Raw genomic sequence first — 27,675 nt, 5'->3', positions numbered from 1 at the left:
CAGAGAAGCCGGGTATGCCTCTGCGGCGGAGGTACGGTATTTGGTACAGTAGAGGTCAGGACCGTCGCTGGTGAGCGCCGGGCCGGTGAGTGGTGAGGCGAGGTTAGATTCTGAGCTGCAAAAGGAAACTGAGAACGTATAAATGACGTACGGATCGGGTCTAACTCCAACTTCGACGGTAAGAATCGACGCCGGTTGTCAATTTGCTACGCACTAAATGCCTTGTATCGGAAAAGAGATTTTCAGATCCAGAGGACCTCGCCTCCTACAAACACTCGCTACCAAGGCTGGTGTTTTCATATGTATTTCAATGGATCTATAAAAGTCCACAATTACAACGATGTTCCCGGCTGAACATCCATGACCGGCCAACAGCACACAAAGGTCAGGTGGAAGAGATGTTTCTCAGAAACAGTCGCGTTTACTTCTTTGACCGAACTATCACAACTCTTCTGAAACTGAACGTGAACGCATGGTAGCGAACTTACAGCTAAAATGTACAGCCAACTCGGTTAGGACACAAAGACCCTACGAACATAACACAAGTACAGTGTAACTAGCATCACTACAAGCGCTACAAAAGCATAACACGAAATGCTTGTGTTCTGAAGAACCCAGTGAAGCTTATATGCCTATCCCCACTCTAAAGTTAAAACTTAGCATTAAGTCAAGACGCTCCTCTTCGCGCCCAAAACAAAGTAGTAGTCGATACCTTGTTGAAACGATTCCACTCATCAAGCCAGCGGGGTGAGGACGAACGAGATCAGAAGAGATGATGCAAATGGAAAATCCGCAACAGAGATAGTACCGATTGTGAGACTCCTTATTATGCACATCCAAGCATACGCACAGAACAAGAGTTATGACACAGTGGTATAGAGAAACAACAACATGAAGGTAATGATCTTTTTCAAGCATTGCTGGTGCTCCCAGCTCTTGGCACAAGCAACTGATCCCTCAAGCAAAGTACCTACACAGAACACACGCCCACATTTGTTTAGAAACAATGACGCAGACAGATGAAATGTATCACCGGTAAAGGCAGTGAAGCTGTCTGGGCACTTGGTGCTTCACATCAGAACGGCGAAGAGAGTCTCTCACGTCCGGTCAGGGGTGCGAGCCACCACAAGCCTTACTCGTCCCACAACCAGGCCTTGGTGCCCCGTCTGCAGCAGCACCGCTCAATGCGGCGCGTGGTTCTCTCATAACCCTCGGTTCTTAGCAGCCGTGGTCATCCATCAGCATGTCCACGTGGGAGTCGACATACAGCCGGTCGTAGTATGCCGAGGCGGCCACCGCTGAACGCATCTCGTCGGCCGAGGTGGAGCCGATCGCCGGCGCAGGAACGAAGCGCGGCGTCTCGGCGGGAGCAGGAGATTCTGTGAACCGGCACTGAGTCAGCGCTGTCTACATGCTAGAGTAGGTGTGCACAGACTAGAAAGTGTAAGTTAGGAGACACGAACACTTCCCGGCGACCGGTGACGGGCGTGTTAGTATTAGGTGGTAATAATTCCGCTTCACTGTCTGACGCGCCATTAATGATAGACATTAGACAAGTTGCAAGGGACAACAAGGCAAGTTACAACCCGTCTAGCTGAAAAAAATGGATCCACTCATCGGAGTCATGTACTGCCAAAGTCGTGCATCGTTCTCCAAGAGATATCGCCCCACATGCTTTCAATCGACAGGCCAGGCTACTGGGTATAGGATTGGGGGAGAAAATGCACCCACCACGTGCGGATAAAAACCACTGCTCTTCACTAGAAAGGTGAACACCTATGTCTTCAACAGCGAGGAGTGGCAATAAAGCCAATTAAAGCTTTATCGCCCCACCAATGCTGGTTTTTCGAAGGAAGTGGAGACAATAGACAAATGGAGGCCATTGATGGCAAAAAGCTATCAGCTTTGAGGAAAGCGTTCCAGACTCGCAGACTGCACGCAAACTCACGATGCTAGTGTTCACTCGGCACTGCCCGCCCAGTGGTAAGGCTCGGCGCCGTGCAGTGCGCGCAGTAGCCGACAGCGGAGCTCCAGGTCGGACACGGCAGACGTCGCTATCGACGCCTGGGCAACTGGCTTCACCGGCATCTCCGGATCACATTCGGTCTCCATCGCGTCCCGAGAAGCCGGCTTCGCATTGGTGTCAATTTCTGAAACGGGCCTCGCTCTTCAGTGACGAGAAGCCAGAGGCTAATCGTATCACACAAGGATGGAGAGCACAGGAACAGGATAGTCATACGAGTCAGATGACGGACAAGGAAAGAGGAGGGGAGCGTAGCGCCGGCCTGTTGATCACTATATCGATGCCCCACTTGATATGCGCAGGAGCGCCTCAATTCGCCACCAATTCTTGAAGATCGACGTAGCTCTTCCTTAGAATCTTTCATTCCAATGTTATTCACTTGACCTTTACAGAGCCAAACAAGCTCAGGCAGGATACACGAGGTAGATATTTGCGCTGTGTATATTTTTGCGAGGTCTCACCTCCTAGTCATATCATGTGGCGCATCAGACAGCGAGTGGCAGAGCCGGCGGCCCGCCAGCCCCCGTGCCCGATGGGAGCCGGGTCGGGGTTGACCGGAGCGGGCGGCGCCGGCTGCTCGGACACCCCGGCCGCTGACAGCGGCTCTGCGGACGGGTCACCGGTCACCGGAGGTGTCGTGACAGAAGGCGGCTGGTGACTGGGAGTGTGCTGGTCCATCAACAAACGCCCGTGAGCTCCATCGGCTCAACGATCTACTGCCGTTAGTCGTTTACAATACGAATTCCATGATTTTCTGAGCGGAACATTGAAGAATGTCTTTAGTTATAGAAAACATATAGATATTAGGTATAACAAAACAGGCAGGAGCTAGCATGTACCAAGGCAGTGGTGATATTTTTATTTTGCGACAATTTCGCTGACATTTTCCTGACAACGATGGAAAATATCCTGACAGTCCATTACATGACACATGGAGATCCTGACAGTCCATTATAATGCTTAGGCTGCTTATTAATGAACACTGCAACATTATCCTGGCAAATACCGTCGTCAGCAGTCAAACTTCGTCAAAAGAAAATAGTGAGCGCCAACACGGTTTCAGTCGCGCTCAAACTGAACGGTATCGCCACTGAGGGACTTGGATCATCGATGATGACCCATCCTGCAGTACCTACCATAAAGTTCAGACTGGAATAAGAACAAAGCCAAATCTAGCCTGGCTTCACCTCCTTGAATGAAACAAGTTTTCTACGACTTCATTATTCAGTTTCACATTCAGTTTTCGATAAAAAAGTAACAGCAATGCACGCGAATGAGACGCACACATTTGGATTCCCTTAATAAATTTTGGGCAACTTTCTTTATATCCAATCAAAAACAAGGGTGGCTAATGATGGTTACGGGCAATGTTCCAGATTATTATCATCTTTTCTTCATAAAGTCTAAAACGCATATAAAGTTAACGACAAAAAAAGACATAATGGGCGTTTGATATAAGCAGCACACTCCCAACACCAGGATATCTATTCTAATGTGAAGAAAACAGTGATAACAGTGTGGAGCGATGCCATCTGACAATTGATCACATCTGCCTGAACGATTGAGCGCTAAAATTACACAGCACTTGCGCTGGAGGTAGACCTGAAACATCTCAAAGCACTACAGCACCACAAGTGTATAATGATATCATTGCTGACGAGGTGTGAATTGGTCCTCATTTATCCAGTTTCCAAAATAAAACACCAGCCTTTTCCGTGTCCTGATAAGCAGATGATTGGGAACTTTCGTTCCTTCTTTTGTGAACATAATTTCCACTACATGCTCCTCATCGAGTAATTTCGAAAATTTCTTAAATTGACCTTTAGTGAGGGATTGGAGCCCAATTCGTTTGCAGCACACGAAAGATATTTGACAGTTAAGCGACCATAGAAAATCCGTTTTTCGTTTCTAAGTAGCTACGTGACATAGGAAATAGTAAAAACTAAATGTCCATCAAAATGCCCATCACCTTGTGTAAAAAAGAAAAAAAGTGGGAAAACTGGTTTTGGCCGTCTACGCCATCTGACCGTCTACGCCAAAAGGTTGTCTATTATCTAACGAAACAGCGGCCGGTCTTGGGCACCTAGCGACTGACTTAAAATAAACATTGGTGCAAGGTCTTTGAGCGTTTCAGGCTACCTCAGCTCGTAATGTTCGCCAGCTATTGCAGTACCATTACACGCCAAAAGACCTGAGGAAATGTACAGATGGCATCCCTACACGAGACAAGTATGATACAATAGACTATTCCAATATAACGTATTACACACAGAGTTGAATGAATAATAATATTTAAAGTAAATGCTAGTGAGGCAATTGCTCTGAATATGATGACAACGCAAACCAAATACATTACTATAACTTATAATTAAGGAATAAGAGCTAACCCCCGGTCTAGAAGTAATGCATAACTATTAATGCCAAATTTCTGTGACAAAGAGGCCAAAAGGCAATAAGAAAATAAGCAAATTTAGAGGAAGTTGATTATCAATAAAAATAGAAGATCTCTCCGAAATGTTGTATATGTCGCCAACCAATTAAGGGTGGCATGTTATTTACTTAATTTAATTATGCAACATAAAAGGGAAAAAGACTAATGGCAAATAACCAATTTAGCACCTTCAATTTGGTAAGCATTAGGTACTTCACAATTAATGTTAATGAGTTCACTGCGTAACAGGATTCACCACCGCCATTTAAATGACGGAGGCCATTACGAGCTAAAGCTGTTTTGTCATTCATGTGTTTTACAGCTTTCGAAATTGAACAACCTACGCAACTATTGCGCGGCTCCTCGAGATTACATAGATTGACATATGCTCCCCTCAACATGATCGAAAGACGGTGTGATAGAAAACTACAAGAATGCGTTACTGTTAAAACCTTAACAAGATTCAGACATAACACCAAGAAGAAAAGACACTTTCAACTACAGTTAATGTAATGAAGAATATCAAAATGCATCATTTGAAGCCGTGTGACCATGACATTCAACTCTCGGAAAAGAGCACCATAACCAGACCTTTTCGCATTAACTTCGTGCAAAATACCAAAAGACTAGAGAAACTAGGGAAGCAAAGGCCATCGCCAAGGGAAGCGATAATGTAAAATAATACTGGAATTTTAAAATTGTTTGCTGTGAGCGCAGGCATAGACTGTTTCAGGGACAGGCTGCTCCATATAGAGTATTCTATATTTGCAATACAGAAATCTATGGGGTAGGCTAATGCAAATCTTAAAAAAGCAATGCTTTTTTACAGAAATGAAAATAAAAACCGCTTAGCAACTTCGCCACATAGTTACACAATACTGTTAAAGTCAACGTAAATGATAGATGGCGAATATAGTCAACATAAAACTAGTCTTGAGTTTAAGAGACATGAGAATAATGCAGACTTTATTTATTGCATTTTCTCCATTTGAAATCCCACATAACGGAAATTTGTCATAACATCATAACTATAACATGAGACTAATAATAGCATCCTAAATATTACCTCTTTTCGTTTTGAATCGTGTTGCTGGGGTAATGAACAATCTAAAATATTGAAAATGAGGTTTCTATTGATTCGATCTCCATTGTTCGACATACTTGGGACAATTAAAATAACGCTCTTTTCCGAGAGATTATTCAAATTGAATACAAATATCTTCTATTGCATTTTGATATTCATTCATCGTTGCAAGGCTAGAGCAAAAGACCTGTAAAACATGTCAGAGCACAACATCAAGGCGAAGTTTGTCGGTACCCTACGTCCGTGAAACATAACGTAAGCAAAGCAGCGACACATTCGGAACATACCGAAGCTGTAATTGAACATTTTAGAATGGCTCTTGCAAAATGGTTGTTTTGAGAAGCCTGCAGGTAACAATGAAGGGAGAATTTAGACCATTCAATTCACATTTGAAAACGTAATTCCGTGCGTCACTCTAACATAGGCTGCTATAGACATATCTTTTGTTCAAAGGCGTCAACTCATTTCCTGGTCAATAAACCGAAATAGCTTGAATGGAATGTCATCCAAGTCCTAAAGTTCATACTGTTCAACCTTTCATTTGAGGTTTTGACTGCCTGAAAATTTGAAATGGGCGATAGAGCGACGGTATCCCGAAAAAAATATTGCGTACAAAAGTAACTTAGTTCACTGATATATCTGAGCATATATGTACATAGATTCCTTTCTTTTACAAGAAGGTATACTCTGTAAAACATCAAATTTTGTTAAAAAAGTGGCAATGTCCCTAAAAAAAGTTCGTTTCTTAACATTAATAATGTTATGGAATTTCACTTAATGCAGCCGATTGTCTTAGTGATCAGTGCAATAGGTAAAAGTACCCGTTTAGGGGAGAAGATGCATATAATGCGTTTGACCGATGAAACCAACGTTAGGCTAAAATTTACTTTTGTTTCATAATTAAATAGAAAGGAAAATCATGAAAAAGTCAAAGAAAAATAGCAAGGGACAAGCACAGTAAAGATTATTGGTGGAAAGGTCACACAGCGAACTTGCAAAGCCTGTTATTCCGAAAAATGGTCCACTTGAGACTTGAATACATAACGCCCAGTATAAATACCATAGGCATGAAATTTAAAGGAACATATCGTCTTTTTTACTAAATAAATCTTATAAATTTTGATAGCTTGAAACAACGAGACAGGATAACCAGAACGGGACATTTTTTTCAAATTCGTAGAAGTCAGCTAATTAGGAAGAATCTGCAAGGCCATCTGCAAATCTCTCACATGGAGAGTGCTGAACCAAAGTGATGCAAACAGTCGCTACTTTGCTGACGATTGTTTCATCGACATCTCATTATCTGCCTGAGAGCCGACAATGGTCTGAGAGGGTACCGACCATTGCAAACCTGGAAATGTCGTGGTTAGGACATACGAGTCACGTGAGCAAGAATGCGGCACATGTAATGGAATGAAAAGAGAATAACTGAGCTAGAAAAATGAGTGAACAGCAACATCTATCTATATAACATTTAACATGTGCAGCATTCTTGACATGAATAACAAGAAAAACTCTTAAACGAGAAAGTAACTATTACAAGACCAACACGCCTTCAAATCTGCACTGCACGATACGGTTCATCCCAAATCGACAAATTTATATATGTTCAAGAATAGCTGCGGCATTGGAAGTTCGCTGCAAATGCAAGTTACGTATATAACAGTTACACATATTCCGCATCATTACCAATGTAATGTCCCGAGATTTTGCCTATACCAGCTCCCAGCAGACGTAAAATATTTCAGAATTTTGCTATTGTAATCTTGACTCAGTCTAAAAACCAAATGTCTTTCATGCAGCCCAAAAACGTTTCTCTATTTTGTATCAAATAACGGCATGAAAAGCATCCAAGGAACCACACAACCAACAAGATGTTTCAGCTGAAACACGCACGACGCTATATGGGTGTGTATTAGCCTTTGGTTTCGAAGTTTGAGAGAATAGTTCTAAACAGCATCTGCAAAAGTCTGAAAACTCTATAGACATAGTCAAAAAAAAGTATTTGGGTAACATACACTACCAGATAAAAGCTATGCTAACCTTTTTGACATCGATAATTTTTAATTTGATCAGATTTCGATCATAAGTTTATGCAAAGAACAAATTGCCAAATTGTTCGTCTTGTGCAATGTGTAAAAACGAACATGTAATCACATAACCAACAACCGTTTCAAACAGACAATAGTTCCTTTTAAATAAAAAGCGATTGGGTAGCTAAATCAATTTGATGTACAATTTTCTATCAAAGAAGATTATAGGTATGTATTGCTTAAAACACCTACTGAGCACTTAAGTCAGATCAAAGGTCAAACGTGACGATTTATCAGAAATTTTTGGTAACTTTTTGACGACTTCTGTAGTATTTGCTTCGTTAGTGGGTGATAATAAGAGGTACAATATGCCGCAACTATTCTCGACCTGCCGTAAATAACGCACACAAAGGCAATACACGATGCTCACAAAACACAATGACGGAACTGGCGATGAAATTTTGAGCTTGAACCCGCAGAAACTATGACGTCATTGAGGGCAAAAGTGGTGCTGGCCGCACTTGCGATCTATTGATGGGTTCTCCGGCAGAATGATCAACTGGGCTTATGTACTTGCAAGGCCAGAAGCAAGTGGTTATTTCGTTTCAGTGCAGTTCGTTTTAATTTGGAATTCCACCGAGTTCCGTAAATGGGCTTCTTTCATATCAAACGATACCTTCTTCAAAACACTGCCGAGTGCTTCAGACCCATCGACATGTCACTCTCGTCGTCAAGCACGCATCATTTGTCTTCATTCTTCCCTTTCTTGATTGGAATGATTTGCAATCATGTTTGGCAATAATCATTCGGGCTAGGAATGCTTTTAGCCACTTTTCTTGCGCTTCGCTATTTTCACGTGTTCTGAGTGAACGCAGAAATTGTTTCACTAATGTGCAAACAATCAGGAAGCCGATCTAGGGTGGACTTGATAATGCACCAGCCTATTGATGACTGCAGTTATCGCATTGACATGATTTTTTTCCAAAATAAGCTTCAAGCCCCTCATCGGATCTCTTCAACCACAGTCTTTTGGGCACATATGTATAGTAACGGATGACCAATTCGGCTGAACAGTTAACTTAAAACTTTGACCTTTGAGGGCATTCAGCGGCATTTCTTTCCTCATATTGTCCAATCAACAATCACACTTCGGATTCGGTCGACGTGTCCGATCTTGGAACATTGCAGTGAGGCGCCTTGAAACGTGAAGTTCTCAAGATGGAGCGCAGTTCTACACATACTATGTACACAGCGCAATAACGAACAATGCATTGCCCGATGTTTGGGCCAAGGCAGAGACCTATCAGAACAATTCTGTTTACGAGAGCGAGTGCGATTTTACCGACAGCTGTGTCCGTAATACATCTTACAAAACAAATGACGTCGACGCTAGAAGAAGCGCGCGAACAGACATTCCGGCACATTACATGCTTGCGCAATATCGCTCATGACGCACGACAGTACTACCCAAGTACATATCCTGACCTACCCATCACGCAGTTTTGCGTTCATGCCAGCAATTACGCTTCAAAAGCTGGGCGTGACGACTGATGGCAAATGCCGATACTATAGGAAGTACATGCCTGATCATTGATGCCAATGCATTGCATATCTGCCTAGCAATTTACGGTCTGACCTTTCAATTTCGTGAAGCAACCGAATGCCAAATTTATAAGGAGCTTATCTTTACGCAGGGTGGGTATCTACGGAGAAAACAGAAGAGAGGCCTCTTACAACAAACTGGCATTATTCCCCAAGTCTAGCCAATATGGGCATACTGAGCATATTCCCAAACTATGTTACAGACGAGCACAACGCAGATGCCTCGAGGGCATACATGAGCCCAGCGTGCGAGCGCCGGGTGCGACTTACGCGTAACCATTGAGCAACAGAAACAACCGAAGGTGTGGCCGCCACTGTACCTACTGCCCGCCGAACCGGGCGGCTGGTGTGACCTCGGCGCGGTAAGCTCAGGTCAGGTCAGGTCATTGACCTCGGACGATCCAGCCGAACTTGGCGCGCGCGCTGACCTTATACAACACCTATTGCAGCGTACAGGTAGGCATGGGATTAACTGTCTGCCCGGCCCAGCCAGGCCCGGGCCAGACAGTGTACAGCACGACGCAACATGGTGGAACAGTACATACGCGGCCGACAACACAATCAGAAGCTAGCAAATAGATTGCAGTCTATATTCGAGTTTGAGCTAGAGTGATAAGATCAATGAGTTAAACATAGCTGATGCTGGTTGCATGCGATGGGCTGGGAAGATTCAGTGGATATGATATGGGGATATGATAATGGGGAAACGGACCTTTTCCTTGACATCAATAAAAAAACTTCCCCCAAGCCATATCGTCTACTTCGTATACCACATAGCCTATCAACACCAAAAAATACGAATGATAATGATTTGTGATTTCAGGGCGCCCGGACCTCAGATGTCATCGACACAGCAACAATATCGAATGGTGCGCTTTGATTTGAATGGATTTGTATACAGATCTGCATATTCAAAGACTCTCAAGTTCTTCTAATAAACACTGTGTCACGCAAAGCGAGAATCCTTTTTCGCACTATTTTAGCGAATCGAACCGTACTCAATAACGTCCCTTACAGGTTAAAATACATCAATTTCAAGTAAAACAAATTTAATAAATTAACATTTAATTTCATCAATCGGTGATTTTTTCTCTCATAAGAACGTGTAAGGGCGCCCGCCGCTTGACACATATCGACTCACTTGTAACTACATGGATGGAAAAACGAAGCGTTAGATTAACGATGAGTTGCAGGGACGATACATTTGACAGATAATGAACTTTTCGGTGCAAAAGACACCTAGCGTAATTTAGAACTATCAGATATATCAACGTAAAACAATCCATACGATGTTAAAACCACGCACCACGCAATCACGTTGTTGATGTTATGATAATGCGAATACGCAAAATTAAGCAAGTACCAAATGGTTCCTGTCCTACGCAGGAAGTACTTGATCTCTACATTTTTTTTCTAACAACTGGCGCGCCGAGAAAAAATCGCATGCATTTTTTCTAGCATGATACAACATACCGAATACACACTGTATCCTTGTCTGTATTTGTTAGCTGTCTCGATAACGTAACGTAAAACACTTCCAGAATTAAAACAAAGTTAGAACCAATACCTACATGAGATAACCGTTTTCCAACGACAAATTACTTACGTGAGCATTGCCACGTAACGCCGATGGTGTAAGGAGCACGCGACACCGGTCTTCATGAAAATGCGTCTTTTAGAACAGAAAAAAGAACGCATTGCGCCTAGCGACGAGAAAGTAAGATTTATTTATTTTTGAACTGGTTGACAGCATGTCAAATCGCGTTGATACGCGCGTTGCTCCACACCAACAATAACCTTCCGATTGAGTGAACGGAAGAAAGGCTGCTTTGACAGCCTGTTCAAGGACGAAAAGGATGAAAAGGAGCCAAAATCAGCGCCAAGATCAGCTATGCTTAACAAACAAGATTAATAGCATACACATGATAATACTGCCACTTGATTCGACAACTGTAACAAGGAAAATCCTTGGAATTAAAATGTAATTCATGACCAATGGTGATTGTCTTAGCATCTTGTATAACCTCAAGACTAACAAAGGATGCTAAAGGTTGTAGCATGCATGAATAATAGAACACAGTAATGCCCAAAAGCTGGTGCCCCGTGGAGAGAAACGTTATCATTAAAAAGACCTGGCCATTGGGAAAACACAGCGCAACGTTATACTAAAACGAACTGATTCCACCCCTCTATATAAATTCGCTGATCTTTCTCCGGTTCCTCTAGGTCGAATATGTTTTTAGTTTTTACGTTTTACCATTAAAAAAATTAAATGTCAAGCCTTCATCATTGTGTATAGCCGTGACATGTTTATGACCAGCAAAACGCCTTTTGGACGAAGAACGAGCGAGCGAGAGAGCCCTGCAAGAAAGGGCGAGAAGGTGTTTCCAACTGGCTTGTGCACTGCACCCTAACGAACTTGTCACTAGAGGTGTGCCAAATTTGGAGGCAATTGGCCCAGTCATTCCAGAGATCTGGAAGTGGCACCCTCAACGTGCACACGTGCAAACTGGGTCCAAAAGTGACTTTTGCACGGCACCCTACCAACCGGTCTCTAACCGCATACCAAATTTGCGCGCAATCGTCACAGCCGTTCCCGAGATCTGGAAAAGTGCGCACGTGCAGTAGCACCCTAACCGTAACATATGGGAATGCATTGCCTTGTGGGTGCCTAACTACATGCTAAGTTAAAGCGAGTTTAAGCAACAAATAGAACGAAAACATCTCATCTGAATTCATGTATTAACCTCCCAGGGTGATATCGATTTTACACAGCAAACGGATACGTATTTCAACCAATTCCGCGCATACTTTGCAGGGTCAACCGGAGGAAAGATTAGCGAAATTCAATGCTAACCGATGTTCTTAAAATGACAAACTAAACATAAAATAATTCAAAAAGCAATAATTTACATTAGATCCATGATAAGGTCCGTTGCTTTTGGTCTTTGGAATCCCAGACGCAAAAAAAAGAAAAGCTCTAACCCAATTTTTAACGAAACAATATGCCCACTTCATACTTGTCTCAAACTCTGCGCCACGCACTGGTCAAGAGACAGAACCCCCAAGTGGGGAAATACAAGATTAATATTCAGGTTTCTTTCACGCCACGCTTTTGCGGTGGAGCGACGTCATAAAGGTAATATGCTGTTTTTGAACAGTTACCCCATTAAAAATATCAGGCTGATGACCTCCGGCAAATTCTGACCCTGCATTTACGCATCAACTAAAAGGAAATGATCACACGTTTCTTATTCAGCCTTTTTACGACATGCAAGACCCTTTCCTTGTAAATTTAGCTCGAATATTTAATAGCCGAACTGACAGGACCAGCTAAGCCAAGATCGTTACGCAGCCTAGACCGCAACTATCCAAACGGTCGATTTCCATTTACCAGGAGCATTCGGATACCAAAATTTAGCGAACCCATCAAAGCCAGGCAAGCTTCGTCCAACTCGCCGAAGTTATCCTTTGGGCTGAGCATAACAGTAAATGACCCAAAACTTTTGTAACAAAAATAAATTTTCGAGCGCCATCGAAATCCGTTAAATGACCGAAGGCCAAGCATCGAAGATGTGACTATTCACCCACCCACCCCGAAGCGGAACAAAGGAAACCACCACCCTTGGAAGAACGCAGGAAGTCAACAAAGATTTTGTGACGGCCAATGTGATTCTCATTGACGTCAATTTTCCGGACTTCGCACGTCGTTTGGACCGATCGATACTTAGCACGTCACCTGGTGATAACCGGAAGGCAGACCTAAGATGAGAAATGTGGTCCAACTGGAGGGATGGTAGACTAGTAGAAGCGGTATTATCAATCGAACATGTCATGAAGCCGATGACATTCTGCAAACATTTTACGGACTTCCAGCTTCGCAATACCTAACAGCAAAAGGGCGGGGCATGAAAAAGAGTTCAGTATCGCCGCCGATGATCAGCATCAGTATCTTCCACAAATATAAATTCAAGAGGGAAAGAGAGGGAGACAGATACTTATGGAGAGGAAGGGAGACATGGCTTGGCATATGTAATATGTACCACTGAAACAACCAATGAATGTGGTGTGTAGACGACACATTCAAAAACCGGATGAGTTTCATGAGCCGGGTACAACCATGCCAACACTGGCTCATACGAACAGCCTTGAACCTGCCATCCAGTTCTGATTGGAATGAGAGTCTGGATTCTCACATTCCTGGACGTCAAGGCTTGAAAACTGATGGTAGAACGTTTGCACCACAATGTACCGTAAGCCACTGTAAACAGTGAACGCCATTTCGACACACCATGGCGACGCTAGACTTCGGCATGTGTCTCCAACATCGAGTGATAACAATTGACTCCGATCACCAGCGGACAAAGCAACCATGATATGAGAGCTCAAAATTCGCCGGCAGCAGGTAGAGAAATTGGTATTGGGTATCGGTACCCACCGATACACAATCGATGCAGCAAAAGACGCCAGTTACAGCCATCCCCGTAAAGCGGAGGCACTGATGATAGGAGAACGCCTTCCCGACACCATCAGCCTTCGACAAATATGAAATATTAAAAATAGAACAGTCGGCAAAACATCGATGGACTGTATCAGCAGCTATGCAGGATAAAGCCACCAAACTAGGAGAAATGGAGAATACCATAGCTTTCCTGGCTTATGTTTCGCTGAACACAGTGCACTGTTTCAAAACAGTTTGATTTTTCCATTGCTGCACTGATGTTGGACTGAACTTCTCAATCACCCGCCCCTGGCGATCTAATCGACAGCTTATTGGACCAAAAACCCAGCGACTCTCGGATTAAATCAATGATACAAAGTCGCATGTCAGAAACACGACACATGTTGCACCAAAGTCCTCTTCTTCGCCGTCATCTGTCACCAATATTGCTTATGTTGGGGAGCGACACACGGCCGCCCGGCCGGCAGTCGGCGGCGGGCGCCGGCCGCGAATCCTGCAGCTCTGCCGGTGATGACGCGGCGGCTGCGGCGGCCGCTGATTGGTCGGTGGGCGCCCAGCCCCCCTATATAAGGCGGTGCATCGCCGGCAGCAGTCAGACGCTGAGCGGTGCGCTCGGCGGTCGGAGCTCCGGGGCGGCAGCGAGGAGGGAAAGCTGACAAGAGGTCCAATGGGATAATCGGGGGTGACTGCGGATTGCGCTGGCGTGTACCGTACGATCATTGTAAATATATTGATTAGCTGAACCGAGGTGTTTGCCGGTGGATGCGCGTCCGAACAACTGGCGCGGTCGGTAGGACTGTTCGGAAACAAGCGGACGCGCATTCATTGGCTTGCATCACCCCTAAAGTAAATTTCAATCTAATTTATTTTAATTGGCCTTAGTACAGCAACGTAAGATGGAGAGAGAATTCCTACTTTTGACTAACTTTGAGAATTTCACGGGGGAGAACAAACAGGCATGGGGTCAATGGTACCGACGATTCCGGGCAAAGACGGCTGCGTTTTCCGAAGAAAAACGGCTGCAGGGCCTGCTCAGCCTTCTGCAGGGCGGCGCCCTGGATTACTTCGCCTCGCTGTCAGAGGATGTCCAAGGAAATCTCCAACAAACAGTAGCCGCATTGGAAGCCCGCTTTGGCACGGCAAAGAACGCAATGCAGGCACAAGCTGAACTGGCAAGCATCCGACAGCAGCCCGGCGAGGCGACTCGCGACTTCGCGGACAGGGTGCGCCAGGCCAGCCGGGAGGCGTACCCGGGGGCGGCAGCCGGTGACCCGTCCGTGGAGGCGACTATCGTCAGCCGCTTCGTGTGCGGCCTCCGCGACGAACAGCTGCGGATGCGGGTGCTGACAAAGGACCCGGCCAGCCTCATGGAGGCCATGGATGTCGCCGCTAAATTCCAACAACAGCAGGACGCACTCCGAGCGATGCGCCCTCCCAACGAGAGCGGTGAGGCGTTGGCAGTCCGAGACCGGGACGCGCCGGGCACAGATCGCCTAGACGCGCTGGAGAGGGGCATAGGGGACCTGCAGCGCGCCCTGCAGCGCCTTGACACAACGGGGCACGGGGCGGGGGCGAGGAACCCCCAACGAGGGCGACCGAACCCGAACAGGCAGGGCCCGGGGCGACGCTGTTTCCATTGCAATAGCCCGGACCACCTGATCCGCAACTGTCCGGCGCGGCAGGCGCAGGCCAACGAGCGGGCGGGGCGGCCCTTTCCACCCGGTTACCAGCAGGCGGGCCTGGAGTGGGCGGAACGCCCCCGTGGTCCGCCTGAGGAGGCCGGCGGATGGGCGCCGTTCTGTCCCGGGTGCAGCCGTGGGGGACAGCGATGGGCGGGGTGCCCGCCTGCCCCCGCGACTGCAGCCATAGGCACGCCTGATATCCCGCCGATGGAGGGCCCCGCCACACACACGGGACACTGGCAGCGGGGAAACACACAGGCAGCGGGGTGCGACCGTGAAGGGCAGCGGAGGGTGGGTTACCCACCTGCCCCCTACGGTACACCCGCCGCGGGGCAGCCCGCACGCCAGGGACAAGGGTGCCCTCCCACACCCGCGGTCGTGCATAGGGACACTCACGTAGCTGCGGTGGGTCAGCCACAGGGAAACGAGTGAGTACCGGTGCGACGGGGCCAGTACCGGTACGTAATCCATCAGAGTCCCACAGCGCGGGGTTGACGGCGTCAGCCGTAGAGGTGCGGGTCGCGGGTCACCAGGCTTGGGCTCTGGTGGATACCGGGGCCGACTTTTCCATGATGAGGGGGGATTTCTGGGACACGATCAGGGGAAGTTTGCACCTCCAGTCCTCACCAAGCACCCGGCTCGCAAAGGGGGCCGGAGGTAACGAGCTGCAGATGCTGGGAGTGGTGCGTAATTTGGGGCTCGAGATACGAGATAAGATAGTCGTCTGCCCGGAAGTGGAGATTGTTGGGGGTCTGCTGTATGATATGGTGCTCGGAAGGGACTTCTGCTGCCGCGAGAAAACAGTTATCGACGACGAGAACGGAGTCATCAGGCTCGGAAGCTTGACGCTCCCCCTACCGTACTACACAGAAGTGAGGCCGCAGCGCGCACGGGTCATGCTCACGCAGACGGTGGTAGTTCCTCCCAGGTCAGCAATGTGCGTCTCCGCCCGTCTGTTGAGCCTAACGGGGCGGTCGGTGCCACTGTTGGAAGGCGAGGGCGTCATCGAACCCAGCGGCACCTTAACGAGAGAGGACCTGCTGATGCCGCGTGAGGTCGTGAGGATCGCAGCAGGTGGCTGCGTGCCCGTCCAACTCACCAATCCAGGCTTCGAAGAGGCAACTCTGCTGAGGGGCAGTGACGTGGGCACGTTCTTCGCGTTCTCCCCTGTCCCTGATGGGGAGTTCGAGCTGTGTGAGGGACAAGAGGCCCGGGTCAACGCGGTCGCGGAGGATGGGGAGCCGGACACGGACGAGTGTGGGAGTGCGGGAGAGCACCCCGATGTAGACCTCAGCGAGTGTGACCTCTCCCCGTCCGGCAAGACGCGACTACAGAAGCTGCTCACCGAGTACAAAGACATCTTCAGCCGTCACGACGGCGACATCGGACACACGCACCTCGTCGAACACCAGATCGACACAGGCGATGCTCGGCCGATCAGGCAGCCGCCTCGCCGAATCCCGGTGTCGGTCCGTGCCCAGATCGAGCGCCAGAAGGAACAGATGCTTCGTGACGGGATCATCGAACCAAGTATGAGCCCGTGGTCGTCTCCAGTGGTGTTGGCCCGAAAGAAGGACGGCACGTTCCGGTTCTGCGTGGACCTGCGAGCCGTAAACGGGGTCACAAAGGGATTCGCTCACCCCCTACCACGCATCGACAGCACACTTGACAGCTTGGCCGGCGCCTCAAAGTTCTCCACCTTGGACCTCGCTAGCGGATACTGGCAGGTCGGCATCACACCCGAAGACCGTGAAAAAACTGCATTCAGCACCGGCAGTGGCCTGCACCAGTTCCGAGTGATGGCAATGGGACTGAAGAACGCCAGCGGAACGTTCCAGCGGCTGATGGAGCTGGTCCTCGCTGGGATGGACGCCACCACCTGTCTGGTCTACCTGGATGACATCGTGCTGTTCAACCGGTCCGAGGATGACCATCTCAGCACTCTTCGAGACGTGTTCCAGCGGATCAGAGAAGCGGGACTCAAACTGAAACCCAAGAAGTGTGTCCTGGCCAGGAAAGAAGTCACTTTCCTCGGACACCGCGTCTCCAAGGATGGGGTGAAACCAGACCCACGCAACGTCGAGAAGGTGCTGTCGTGGAAAGAACCCGCAACAAGCGATGAGATGTGCAGCTTTCTCGGGCTATGTGGGTACTACGCTCGGTTCATCGAACACTACACAGAAGTCAGCCGGCCGCTGCGGGTGGCTTCTCAAGCCCCCGGCAAGCTGAAGTGGACTGACGAGATGCGGACCTCCTTCGGCCGACTGAAGCAGGCTCTTAGCTCTCCACCGCTCTTGGCGCTGCCCACGTTCCGGGGCACGTTCGTACTCTACACAGACGCGTGCAACACCTCCGTGGGGGCGGTGCTCACCGAGCGGGTCGACGGCGATGAGCGGGTCATCGCGTACGACAGCAAAGTGCTCTCGAAAGCCGAGACACGATGGCCGACGTACGATAAGGAGCTGTGGGCAGTTGTACACGCCATTCGGAGGTTCCGGCAATACACGGTCGGCGCGCCGTTCCTTGTGGTCACTGACCATCGACCCCTGGCCAATATCCCAAAGTCCATAGCAGTGGAGCGTGATGGGACAGGACGACGTGGGCGGTGGGCGGTGGAGTTGAGCTCGTTCGAGTTCGAAGTTCAGGTGCGCGCGGGTTGCGCCCACGGGAACGCCGACGCCATGTCACGCCAGCCCCCGGGACCCACACCGTCGGTCGTATGCATGACACGGTCAGAGCCGGCGGGCAGCGAGGCTCCGCCCGCATGCCGACCCCCGGTCGATGAGCTTGGGCATCGCGAGCGGCCAAAGGCTGCGAGCACTGGCTTGGTGAGGCGCTGCGCACAAGTCTGCGCGCGGGCGGCGGCCCTCCTGACTGGCACCGTGCGGGCCGTCTTTCGGTCAGCGGGACCAAACCGACGGCTACAAAGCACCCCAACGCCCTCGCACAGGGTCACAGTCGAGCTCCAAGGACCCGGGACGGGTCGTTGCGGGGGCGGGTCGCCCAGCAGCGGCTGCGTTACGGACGTGATGACCTCGAGGGTGCAGGGAACGGAAAGCGCGAGCCACTGCGAGGGCGGGAGGCCCAGCAGCGGTAGCGCAGGCGAGCCCGGCACGCAGACCGCCCAGGCCGACGTGGAGGTTGATTCTGCCAGTAAAATTATATTGGTGACGGGCGAGGACGCACGCGCCTTCGCCCACACGGGTGTTGACGGCGACGCTGGTGATGCCAGCCCGCTGGAGCAGCGGAGCGCCATGCAGAGGGCGCAAGAGGAGAGCTCACCACTCAACTATGCCCGACGGTGTATCGGCCAGCAGACACCCTTCGACATCCCTATGCTGGAGAAGTGGGGTCAGATCCTGGGATCAGGAGGTCACCATGTTCGGATGGTGGACGGTCTCGTCGGCGTCGACACGACGAGCGGGTTCAGGGTGGCAGTGCCCCCCTCTCTGCGCACCCGGGTGATGCAGCTGGCGCACGAACCACCAACGAGCGGACACATGGGCCACCGACGCACCACGCTCAGGGTGAAAAGAAACTTCGTGTGGCCCGGGATGTACAAGGACATCAGGGAATACTGCAAGACGTGCATCCTCTGCCAGAGGCGAAACAAACCCACACCGTCGCCAAGAGCCCCGATGCAGACTGAGCTGGCCACACATCCTTTCGAGCGCATAGCCGTCGACATCACGGAGATGGCAACGTCGGCGAAGGGGAACAGGTACGCACTAGTCGTGATGGACTATTTCTCTAAGTACGTGCGTGTATATCCCATGCCCGACCAGAAGACCGAGACGATCCTCGATGGCGTACTGGACTGGGTGTACGACTTCGGCGTGCCGGAGAAGCTGCACTCGGACCAGGGTCCGCAGTTCGAGGCAGGCCTGTTCAAGCTCATGTGCGACAGACTGGGGATCCACAAGACTCGAACAACCCCGTACAGACCCCAAAGCGACGGAATGGTCGAAAAATTCAACGGAACCTTGAAGGACATGGTCAGTAAATACATCAAAAAGGACGGGTCAGACTGGGACGTCGACATCAAGGCGTACACGTTCGCCTACAACTCGTCGGTACACCACACCACCGGACACACGCCCTTCTCACTGGTCCACGGCTTCGAGCCGCGCACACCCCTGGACGCGGAGTTCGGACCTCCACAACGACTGGTACCGGTACGAAGTTACGCGGAGGACCGGCTGGCCGCCATGAGAGCAGCTCGGGAGCTGGCGAAGAAGAACGCAGTGAGAGCCACGGATTACGCCACGGAGATGTATGACCGTAGGGCACGCCAAAAGGCGTATCACACCGGTGACAAGGTGTGGGTGCGCGACTTCCGGGCGGCAGCCGGCGGGAAGCCGAAACTCGGCCTACGGTACAAGGGCCCGTGGGTGGTAGAGGGCCACGGGAGTAAGGAAAGAAGAGGGGACACCTACCGAGTGCGGGACAGCGCCGGTAAGGTCAAAGTGTGGCACCACGACCACCTGAAGCCGTTCGAAGGCGACAACGGGGGTGGGGGTCCTCAGCGGTGCGGGCGTCCCGGGCAGCCCCCTGAGCTCTTCCTGGGTCGGACGGGCTGGTCACCGCGAGACAGCAGGCCGCTGATCGCGGTATGGTGCGCTCGGCATCGCCCAGATCACGGCGAGGGACACGAGCCGATCCCGACCGCCCTTGGCCCGCCTGCGCCGTACCGAACGCGGTACGGGCGGCTCAGCCGCCCTCTCGCCCAATACCAGGCGGGGGGCTCGTGAGCTGCGGGGACTGCAGCCACTAAAGCGTGTACAAATTCGATCGTTGTGAGGGAATGTATATGTGTATGTCGCTCGGGTGTTCTAGTGTTGCTCTAGTTTTGTTAAGGTAGTGCCAGGCTCAGGACGGGACCTAGTTAAGATTCCCTTGAAGTTGCCTGGGGTGATGTGCATGCCGTCGGGAGATTATCAATTCCTTTTGTCCACAGTATGGATCCTACTCCTAGCCTCCTGTCCGAGATCCTGGAGGGTTTCCAGGACGCATCGTTCGAGCACCTGTGGGGAGCGCACCAGACGGTCGACACGGCGTCCGACCCCTTCCCGGCTGCGCCCGGCACGGTGGGGGGCGGTGCGCCCACACCTCCGCCGCACCTTAGCGCTCCGAAAAGCCACCTGATCATCGGGGACTCGATGGTCCGGCGCGCGAAGTTGCGCGCTGCAAGCCAAGATTCGTCGGGGCGGCTGAGTGAGCGGCCGTGCACCTCTCCTATGTGTAGGGGGGGTGTGTGTTGGGGAGCGACACACGGCCGCCCGGCCGGCAGTCGGCGGCGGGCGCCGGCCGCGAATCCTGCAGCTCTGCCGGTGATGACGCGGCGGCTGCGGCGGCCGCTGATTGGTCGGTGGGCGCCCAGCCCCCCTATATAAGGCGGTGCATCGCCGGCAGCAGTCAGACGCTGAGCGGTGCGCTCGGCGGTCGGAGCTCCGGGGCGGCAGCGAGGAGGGAAAGCTGACAAGAGGTCCAATGGGATAATCGGGGGTGACTGCGGATTGCGCTGGCGTGTACCGTACGATCATTGTAAATATATTGATTAGCTGAACCGAGGTGTTTGCCGGTGGATGCGCGTCCGAACACTTATGACCTAAGGAAGCCGGAATATCTTAATTCGTCTGGCATAAACGACGTGCGAAGTCCTCGGAAACTGACAATGAATAGGTAACCACTCAAATATGCTTTACTTCACTTGCCTTAGATGAAATGGACCATTCTAGCGTCAAAGGTGTAGGTTTGATAAGCCTATGTAACTATTTGTTATGACCTACAGTAGGGAAAAGACAATCACCACTGATTAAGATTATTGATTTGTATGATAGAAAACGAAAAACATCTTCAATCACAGTTGTCAAAACAAGTGGCTGAAACAATGAAAGTGTAGAAACATATCCGAATAGTGTTGAGGAAGAGGATGACGTTTTAGTCTATTTGCTGTAGATCTAGCAAAAGCAAATGATGCCTTTTCCACCTATTGACATATTCCGCTTATAGAACATATCAGAAAACAAAAGAAAAACACTGAATATCTGGCAATAGGACCAAAAACGTCATCCGCTTCATCCACATAACACAGCCCTGCTTCCCCAGAAGCATGCCCACCCTCCCATCACCAGGTTATCCCCCCCCCCCCCATCCATTAACACATCCATCACACAGGAGCGACGCCATGCACATACCTGTAAGCCGTCTTCGTTTGAAATCCTGGAACAGTACCTCATCCCTGCCGCGCTTGCGCACGCCAAGGTACCCGGCTGCGGGCGTGATGTGCGGGCCGTGGCCGCCGGCCGCCGATGGCCACATGCCGTGCTCGAAGTCCATGGCGGCGTTCTCCTTGTCGGCTGGGTGCCGGTCCATCTGAGCCGGCGGCTGGTAGCCGTAGTGACCGGCGGCCGACACGTGACCCGGCGCAGCGAACGGAGACGAGTGGGCCGCAACTGTAAGCGTAGAGACAATGGCAGAAAGGGACTCAGTACGTGTAAGTGGGGGGGGGGGGGGGGGGGGGGTCGACCAATGTGAGGTTTGCGTGTATTGCTGAAACTTCACCAACAAAAATGTTATAATGTCGCCTGTAAGTTGATATAAGAAAAACTATAAACACTGGAATGTAGAGATATTGCAGGCAAATTTTCCCCAGATCAGGGGCAGTCAAAACTAAAAATGAGCCAAGTGCCAACCCGACCTCTGAAGAGAATTTCATAACTAATATCAGCCAATATCAATGACAATGTAATAAACACAGACATTCCATATATATCAAAATAGTTTATGGCGAAATGACCAAATATTTTTGAAGCTGCATTTATAATATTTACAAGAGCTCAAACAATGTCATCATCAAGCATTGATGAAAGAGAATCTAGTCCAGCCTGCATTTTCACCATCTGACTAGAATGTTTGAACCCTACGTGAATGTGGAAAATATTACAAACCATTCTGTTGCTGAAGCATATGCTCATGCCAAGTCTTCTCGGTCATTGGTCCACCTCCGCAGGCCATTGTGCAGACCTCTGCTCGGTAACCTAGGTACACCTCACACCTGATTATCAACCAGACTTGATTACACTTGTAAGTGGTATGCAGCAGTTTTTTGTTTCGGTGATAAGTGATCTGAAATGGAAAAGAAGCAAAGACTTTTTACGCCATCTTAGGATAATGACAGTTTTTCTAACTTAAAGGGACCCTCCCACCTTCAAAAAAGTTTATGAATTGGCATGAAAGTGATGTCGCTCGGTTCAGAAAGAACGAAAACAAATATCTACCAAATTTCACCGAAAAATATTCACCGGTTTTCAAGATATTAGACTTTTTACTTTTGTTTACTTTTTTGGGATCTCCGCTGTTTCTAGCGACTTTATTTTAGAAGTGCGGCGTTTGCGGCAGATGTTGCGCGCAAATAGCATATACCACCGCGTGCTACAAAACGTTTTAGTCAAACATTTAAAAATCGTTAGATATCTGCGCTGACGTCACACATTCAGAGGGGTATTCCTAAGCATTAGCCCCTCTGAATCAAAATGCTGCAATTTTGAAATTCAATATTTCCGATTTAAGGCATTTATCGATGTTGTGAGTGCCGAAACCGGTAATTGTGAGCCAGGGACCCCATTTTGGCTATCTCAACTCAAATATTATGTTAAGGTGGGAGGGTCCCTTTAATGTAATTAAGGTATCTATTCTTTGACAAACAATATTCATTAACCCGCGCCCGGCTGGGGGTCCTGGATTTCCACGCCCTGCTGGGGGGGGGGGGGGGTGTTTGAACACCCCCCCTTCTAACTCGGCTCCTGGGCCACGTAGCGATACGCGGAAGGCGGCGTTCGAAAGAGCGTCAAAAATAATGAGGAAATTACTTCGGTCAATTTTTTGGTCAGGTCAAAGGTCAGGTCACCAGAGGTCATTGAAGGCAAAATTTCGCCGATTTCCGGGTCGAATGTCGAAAATTTCCAAGAAGCTAACGCATAACTCGGGAACCAATAGAGCTACAGCGCCGTGGAAAAGCGCATTCGATAGCCCTATTAACGCCCTTTCTGAGTAATTCTCTCAGATTTGACCTAACGTCAACGGTTTTGCCTGCAGGGGGCAAAAACTGCAAAAATAGCCGATTTTTCGGAAACAGTTTTTCTGCAATAACTTTTGACCCAAGCCTTGTACGAGCTGACTTTTACCGGCATCGTGTTCCTCTCGTCAAGACGCATCGAATGAACTATAACTTGACCTTGAAAGGTCAACTTGAAAATTTGACCTCAGGTCAAGGTCATGACCTGACCGGAAAGGGTCATGTTGCATATCAGTCGATCCGTATCGTCGAGCCGAACACATCTAAGGCGTTTTCATCGCTCTAGCATGCCTCTATCAAAAGTTATTTGCGAAAAACTGTTAGATTCCATTCGTGACCTAAGATGACCTCAGGGCATAAACAGGGGTCATGGACACCATTTTCATGTTCAGTGTGTCTAAACCACTTGTAATTCAGTGTTTGGGAGTGTTTATAATGTCTTTCGTCCAAAAGAGGCGCATTTCAATTTTCTCCCATTGACTTATAATGGGGAGGTCGCAAAATTGACCTGACCTTAGGTCATCGATATCAAAATTCTGAGATATACATTTTGTACATGCTATTGCTCTTAGCAATCGCTGAAAGTTTCAAAGCGATCGGTCACTCGGTGTAGCTACGACAGACATTGAAACTTTTTATGAGGCGAGGTCACTTCAAGTGACCTGGTGACCTGACCTTGAATGACCTTGGTCTGAAATTTTTACAACATGTGTAGAATTGATGTATGATAAGGTGTACCAAAAACGTTCGCGAAAAACCACAAGGGGGGGTGTTCAAACACCCCCGCCCCCAGCAGGGCGCGGGTTAAATTAAAAAAAAAAAACACCAAAATGAACCTAATATTCAGCTTGATCACACGTTATGCTCAACAATTACACAAGATCAAGATGATAAATACCAGGTAGCGCCATGAGAGATTGCTGATGTCATGGTGTGAACACTTTCAGGAGGAAAAAAGCATATACGAAATAGCATTCTACATTTAAATTGACGTCAAGTCAATTGAAACATGGGGTTTGTTCCCGTCGCTCCTCTAACCTCCTCCAAGCTCCTCTAACCTCCTCTCGTTTCAAAAAATCGTTCCCGTCGCTCCTCCAAGCTCCTCCAAGCTCATCTTGATTTCACATCTCACCACCACTATTTGCCTCCTCCCTCATCCCAAACGAAAGTTGGTTTTTTGGAGGAGGCTCTTGCGTAGACATATTTGGCGCACGTAATACAAATGTGAATTGTTTATAAATGAGATTTGAGGGAAGTGGAAATGGTTTTAGTGATTGATGACGATTGGATATCTTTAAATAGTAATGTTTGATATCAATCTAAGGTTATTTTATTAGAAAGCGATTATTATCTCTTGATTTATGTTTGCGCGCCATAAATCGCCGACCGTTACAGCCCGCAAACAGCTGATTTCCTCGCTAAAATGTTCCCGTGGCTCCTCTGAAACGGCTCTCCTCCAAGCTCATCCAACCTCATCCGAGATTTTTTTGGGAGGAGCGACGGGAACAGACCCAAAGGGTCTGTTCCCGTCGTTCTAGGAGCGACGGGAGCAGGATCTAGGAGCGACGGGAACAGACCCAAAGGGTCTGTTCCCGTCGTTCCTCCCAAAAAATCTCGGATGAGGTTGGATGAGCTTGGAGGAGAGCCGTTTCAGAGGAGCCACGGGAACATTTTCGCGAAGAAATCAGCTGTTTGCGGGCTGTAACGGTCGGCGATTTATGGCGCGCAAACATAACTCAAGAGTGTATCGTGTCAGACATTGTGATATTTATTCACTTTCGATGATAACACAAAAACAAATATTCTAAATAGCCAGACGTTTCGGCCTCAGGGTGCCTTCGTCAGTGACAATACCGAGATACTAATACATTAATAAATTAATCAATATAATCTTTTACACTTTCAAAATACACATGACCTGGACATTTTGGACAGAATGGTTGACAGAATGGTTGAAAAATGTCCAGGTCATGTGTATTTTGAAAGTGTAAAAGATTATATTGATTAATTTATTAATGTATTAGTATCTCGGTATTGTCACTGACGAAGGCACCCTGAGGCCGAAACGTCTGGCTATTTAGAATATTTGTTTTTGTGTTATCATCGAAAGTGAATAAATATCATAACTCAAGAGATAATAATCGCTTTCTAATAAAATAACCTTAGATTAATATCGAACATTACTATTTAAAGATATCCAATCGTCATCAATCACTAAAATCATTTCCACTTCCCTCAAATCTCATTTATAAACAATTCACATTTGTATCACGTGCGCCAGATATGTCTACGCAAGAACCTCCTCCAAAAAACCAACTTTCGTTTGGGATGAGGGAGGAGGCAAATAGTGGTGGTGAGATGTGAAATCAAGATGAGCTTGGAGGAGCTTGGAGGAGCGACGGGAACGATTTTTTGAAACGAGAGGAGGTTAGAGGAGCTTGGAGGAGGTTAGAGGAGCGACGGGAACAAACCCATAGACACACAATGACGTCAAGAAAACTGAACATGTTATAGGCATGCTAGGGTAGCTTGCAGGTTTCAGGTTGGTAGGTTGGGTATATGTCAAGTTTAGGTCCTAACTACAATTGTGGCGCTGTTGATACGAATATGAAACAGCAAAAATTTTAGGTTTTAGGTTAGGTTAGGTTGTAGGTTTGTAGGTTTTAGGTTGTAGGTAGGTAGGTTTGTAGGTTAGGTTAGGTTAGGGTAGGTTTGTAGGTTGTAGGTTGGTAGGTTATAGGTATGTAGGTAAGGTTAGGTCAGGTTTGATTGTTTTTTTTTTCTTTTATTTGCTAGACATATGAGTATCATTTTTGGATTCAGGATGTCAAATAATGTAAAAATATGAAAAATTTATCAATGAAATCTTCTTAGGACTTAAACTTGACATTTACCGTAGGTTGTAGGTTTGTAGAATGTAGATTGTAGGTCAGCAAGTAAGGTTAGGTCAGGTTAAGGTCTGGCTACACTATCTAGGATCCTACGCCCATGAAATGCATTTCAATTTCAGCTGATAGGAAAAACACACAGTCAGCTTCACTGGCGTCATGCAGATTCAGTCAAGGGATTCAAGGATTCAGTGTTCAGTACAGAAAATGTCTGATAGTCAGGAATTTCTGGATTATCCATACTGATATAAAGCTCATAGCTCCAAACTTTTAGTAGAATCTGTGTGCTTGTGTGACGTGAGACAGTTGTAGGCACGCTTGTTGGAACTCAATCTCAATATATATGATCAAATTTATTATCTATGCTTGTGCAATCATAATACAGTATATTGGCATTTTATTGACAGAATGAATACCTACGAAGTAGTGTACATAGTGTAAGTAGTTTATGAAGTGTAGTGTAAGTAGTGTAATGAATACCTACTAAGTAGTGTACCTCAGTGGCGGATCCAGGGGGGCTGTGGGGGCTGGCAGCCCCCACCCAAGGAAAGCTGGCGCCACTGCGCCGAAGGCGCAGTGGCGCCAATTTTCAATTCGCAACTCATCGGAGTGCCGCATACTAGGACTAGGATGCAAAAATCAGTCGAATAACGTCGTTTCAGTACGCTCCGCACCGATATTTCCAATCGTGTGGTGTCACTGTACATACTGATCCTGGGCGCCTCTTGTCAGGGCCACTGGGCGCCAATATTTCAGCGCCAATACGATGCGACTATGGCGCCCATCCGGGGCGTGGCGCCCAATTATGACCTGCACTCTGCAGCCCCTCCCCAGTGAAAATCCTGGTTCCGCCACTGGTGTACCTACTTTAGATATTAAATTAACATATTCAAAGGCAAACCTGTTTGTTTATCTGTATTGCACTCATTATTTTTAGGCCTAAATCAGCATCAGATAGTTCACAAAGTTTCTGGAAAATGCAGAATAAGAAACCAATATCAAGGAAATCCCTCAATCATGGGGCTGCAAAACACGCACAACATTTCCTGGATGGTCACACAAAGTGTAGCTTAACCTTCGGATTATGCTTTTTACCTTCACCAAAGTTCACCTACATTTACCCATTGATAATATGAAGACATAAATGGCGCACACATGCATACCGATTTAACCGCGAGCTTATCTAAGTACCCGCGTGTGGGAAGCAAAACAAAAGATCCAACAACAAACTATGATGTAACGTGCATCCTACACATACTGGCTTTTACTTACATTACAAATCTACCACCAACACAAATACGAAAAGACTGAAACCGGCCGGTACAATCATCAACGGACACGCCTAAGAGCTGGACTTTTTGATGACGTCTTCGGGTGACGTCATGTCGTGTGT

At 48.1% G+C, this 27,675-nt stretch overlaps 1 protein-coding gene across 8 annotated transcripts; it reads right to left on the bottom strand.

Moving 5' to 3' along the window:
• Positions 1 to 282: 282 nt before the first annotated feature.
• Positions 283 to 27,675, bottom strand: LOC122385843. 8 transcript variants are annotated; one of them, XR_006257289.1, is made up of 7 exons: positions 27,555 to 27,657; positions 22,268 to 22,445; positions 21,515 to 21,772; positions 9,494 to 9,613; positions 2,485 to 2,628; positions 1,949 to 2,150; positions 283 to 1,379 (listed from the first exon to the last, which is right to left on the bottom strand). XR_006257289.1 is itself a non-coding variant. In XM_043374448.1 (5 exons), the coding sequence occupies exons 2-4, from the start codon at positions 22,332 to 22,334 to the stop codon at positions 2,492 to 2,494; spliced, it is 462 nt and encodes a 153-aa protein (XP_043230383.1). In that variant the 5' UTR covers positions 22,335 to 22,445; positions 27,555 to 27,657; the 3' UTR covers positions 283 to 1,379; positions 2,485 to 2,491. The 8 variants fall into 8 exon arrangements, 3 of the variants coding, with proteins under 3 accessions (XP_043230383.1, XP_043230367.1, XP_043230375.1); XR_006257292.1 differs by lacking the exon at positions 1,949 to 2,150 and having other exon boundaries at positions 27,555 to 27,675; XR_006257290.1 differs by lacking the exon at positions 2,485 to 2,628.

This window comes from Amphibalanus amphitrite, unplaced genomic scaffold (genome assembly GCF_019059575.1).
Source record: "Amphibalanus amphitrite isolate SeventyFive unplaced genomic scaffold, NRLGWU_Aamphi_draft 000015F_arrow, whole genome shotgun sequence".
NCBI classification, from domain to species: Eukaryota; Metazoa; Arthropoda; class Thecostraca; order Balanomorpha; family Balanidae; genus Amphibalanus; species Amphibalanus amphitrite.
The sequence above is the reverse complement of the archived record's forward strand: the minus strand, read 5'-3'. Positions and strand labels throughout refer to the sequence as shown.

Coding starts and splice junctions, on each gene's coding strand:
- LOC122385843 (XM_043374432.1), bottom strand. CDS start 22,334: ATGGCCTGCGGAGGTGGACCAATGACCGAGAAGACTTGGCATGAGCAT. Junction 21,773..22,267: donor TATGCTTCAGCAACAGAATG/GTTTGTAATATT, acceptor CTACGCTTACAG/TTGCGGCCCACTCGTCTCCG. Junction 2,151..21,514: donor CAAACGAAGACGGCTTACAG/GTATGTGCATGG, acceptor GGCCCGTTTCAG/AAATTGACACCAATGCGAAG.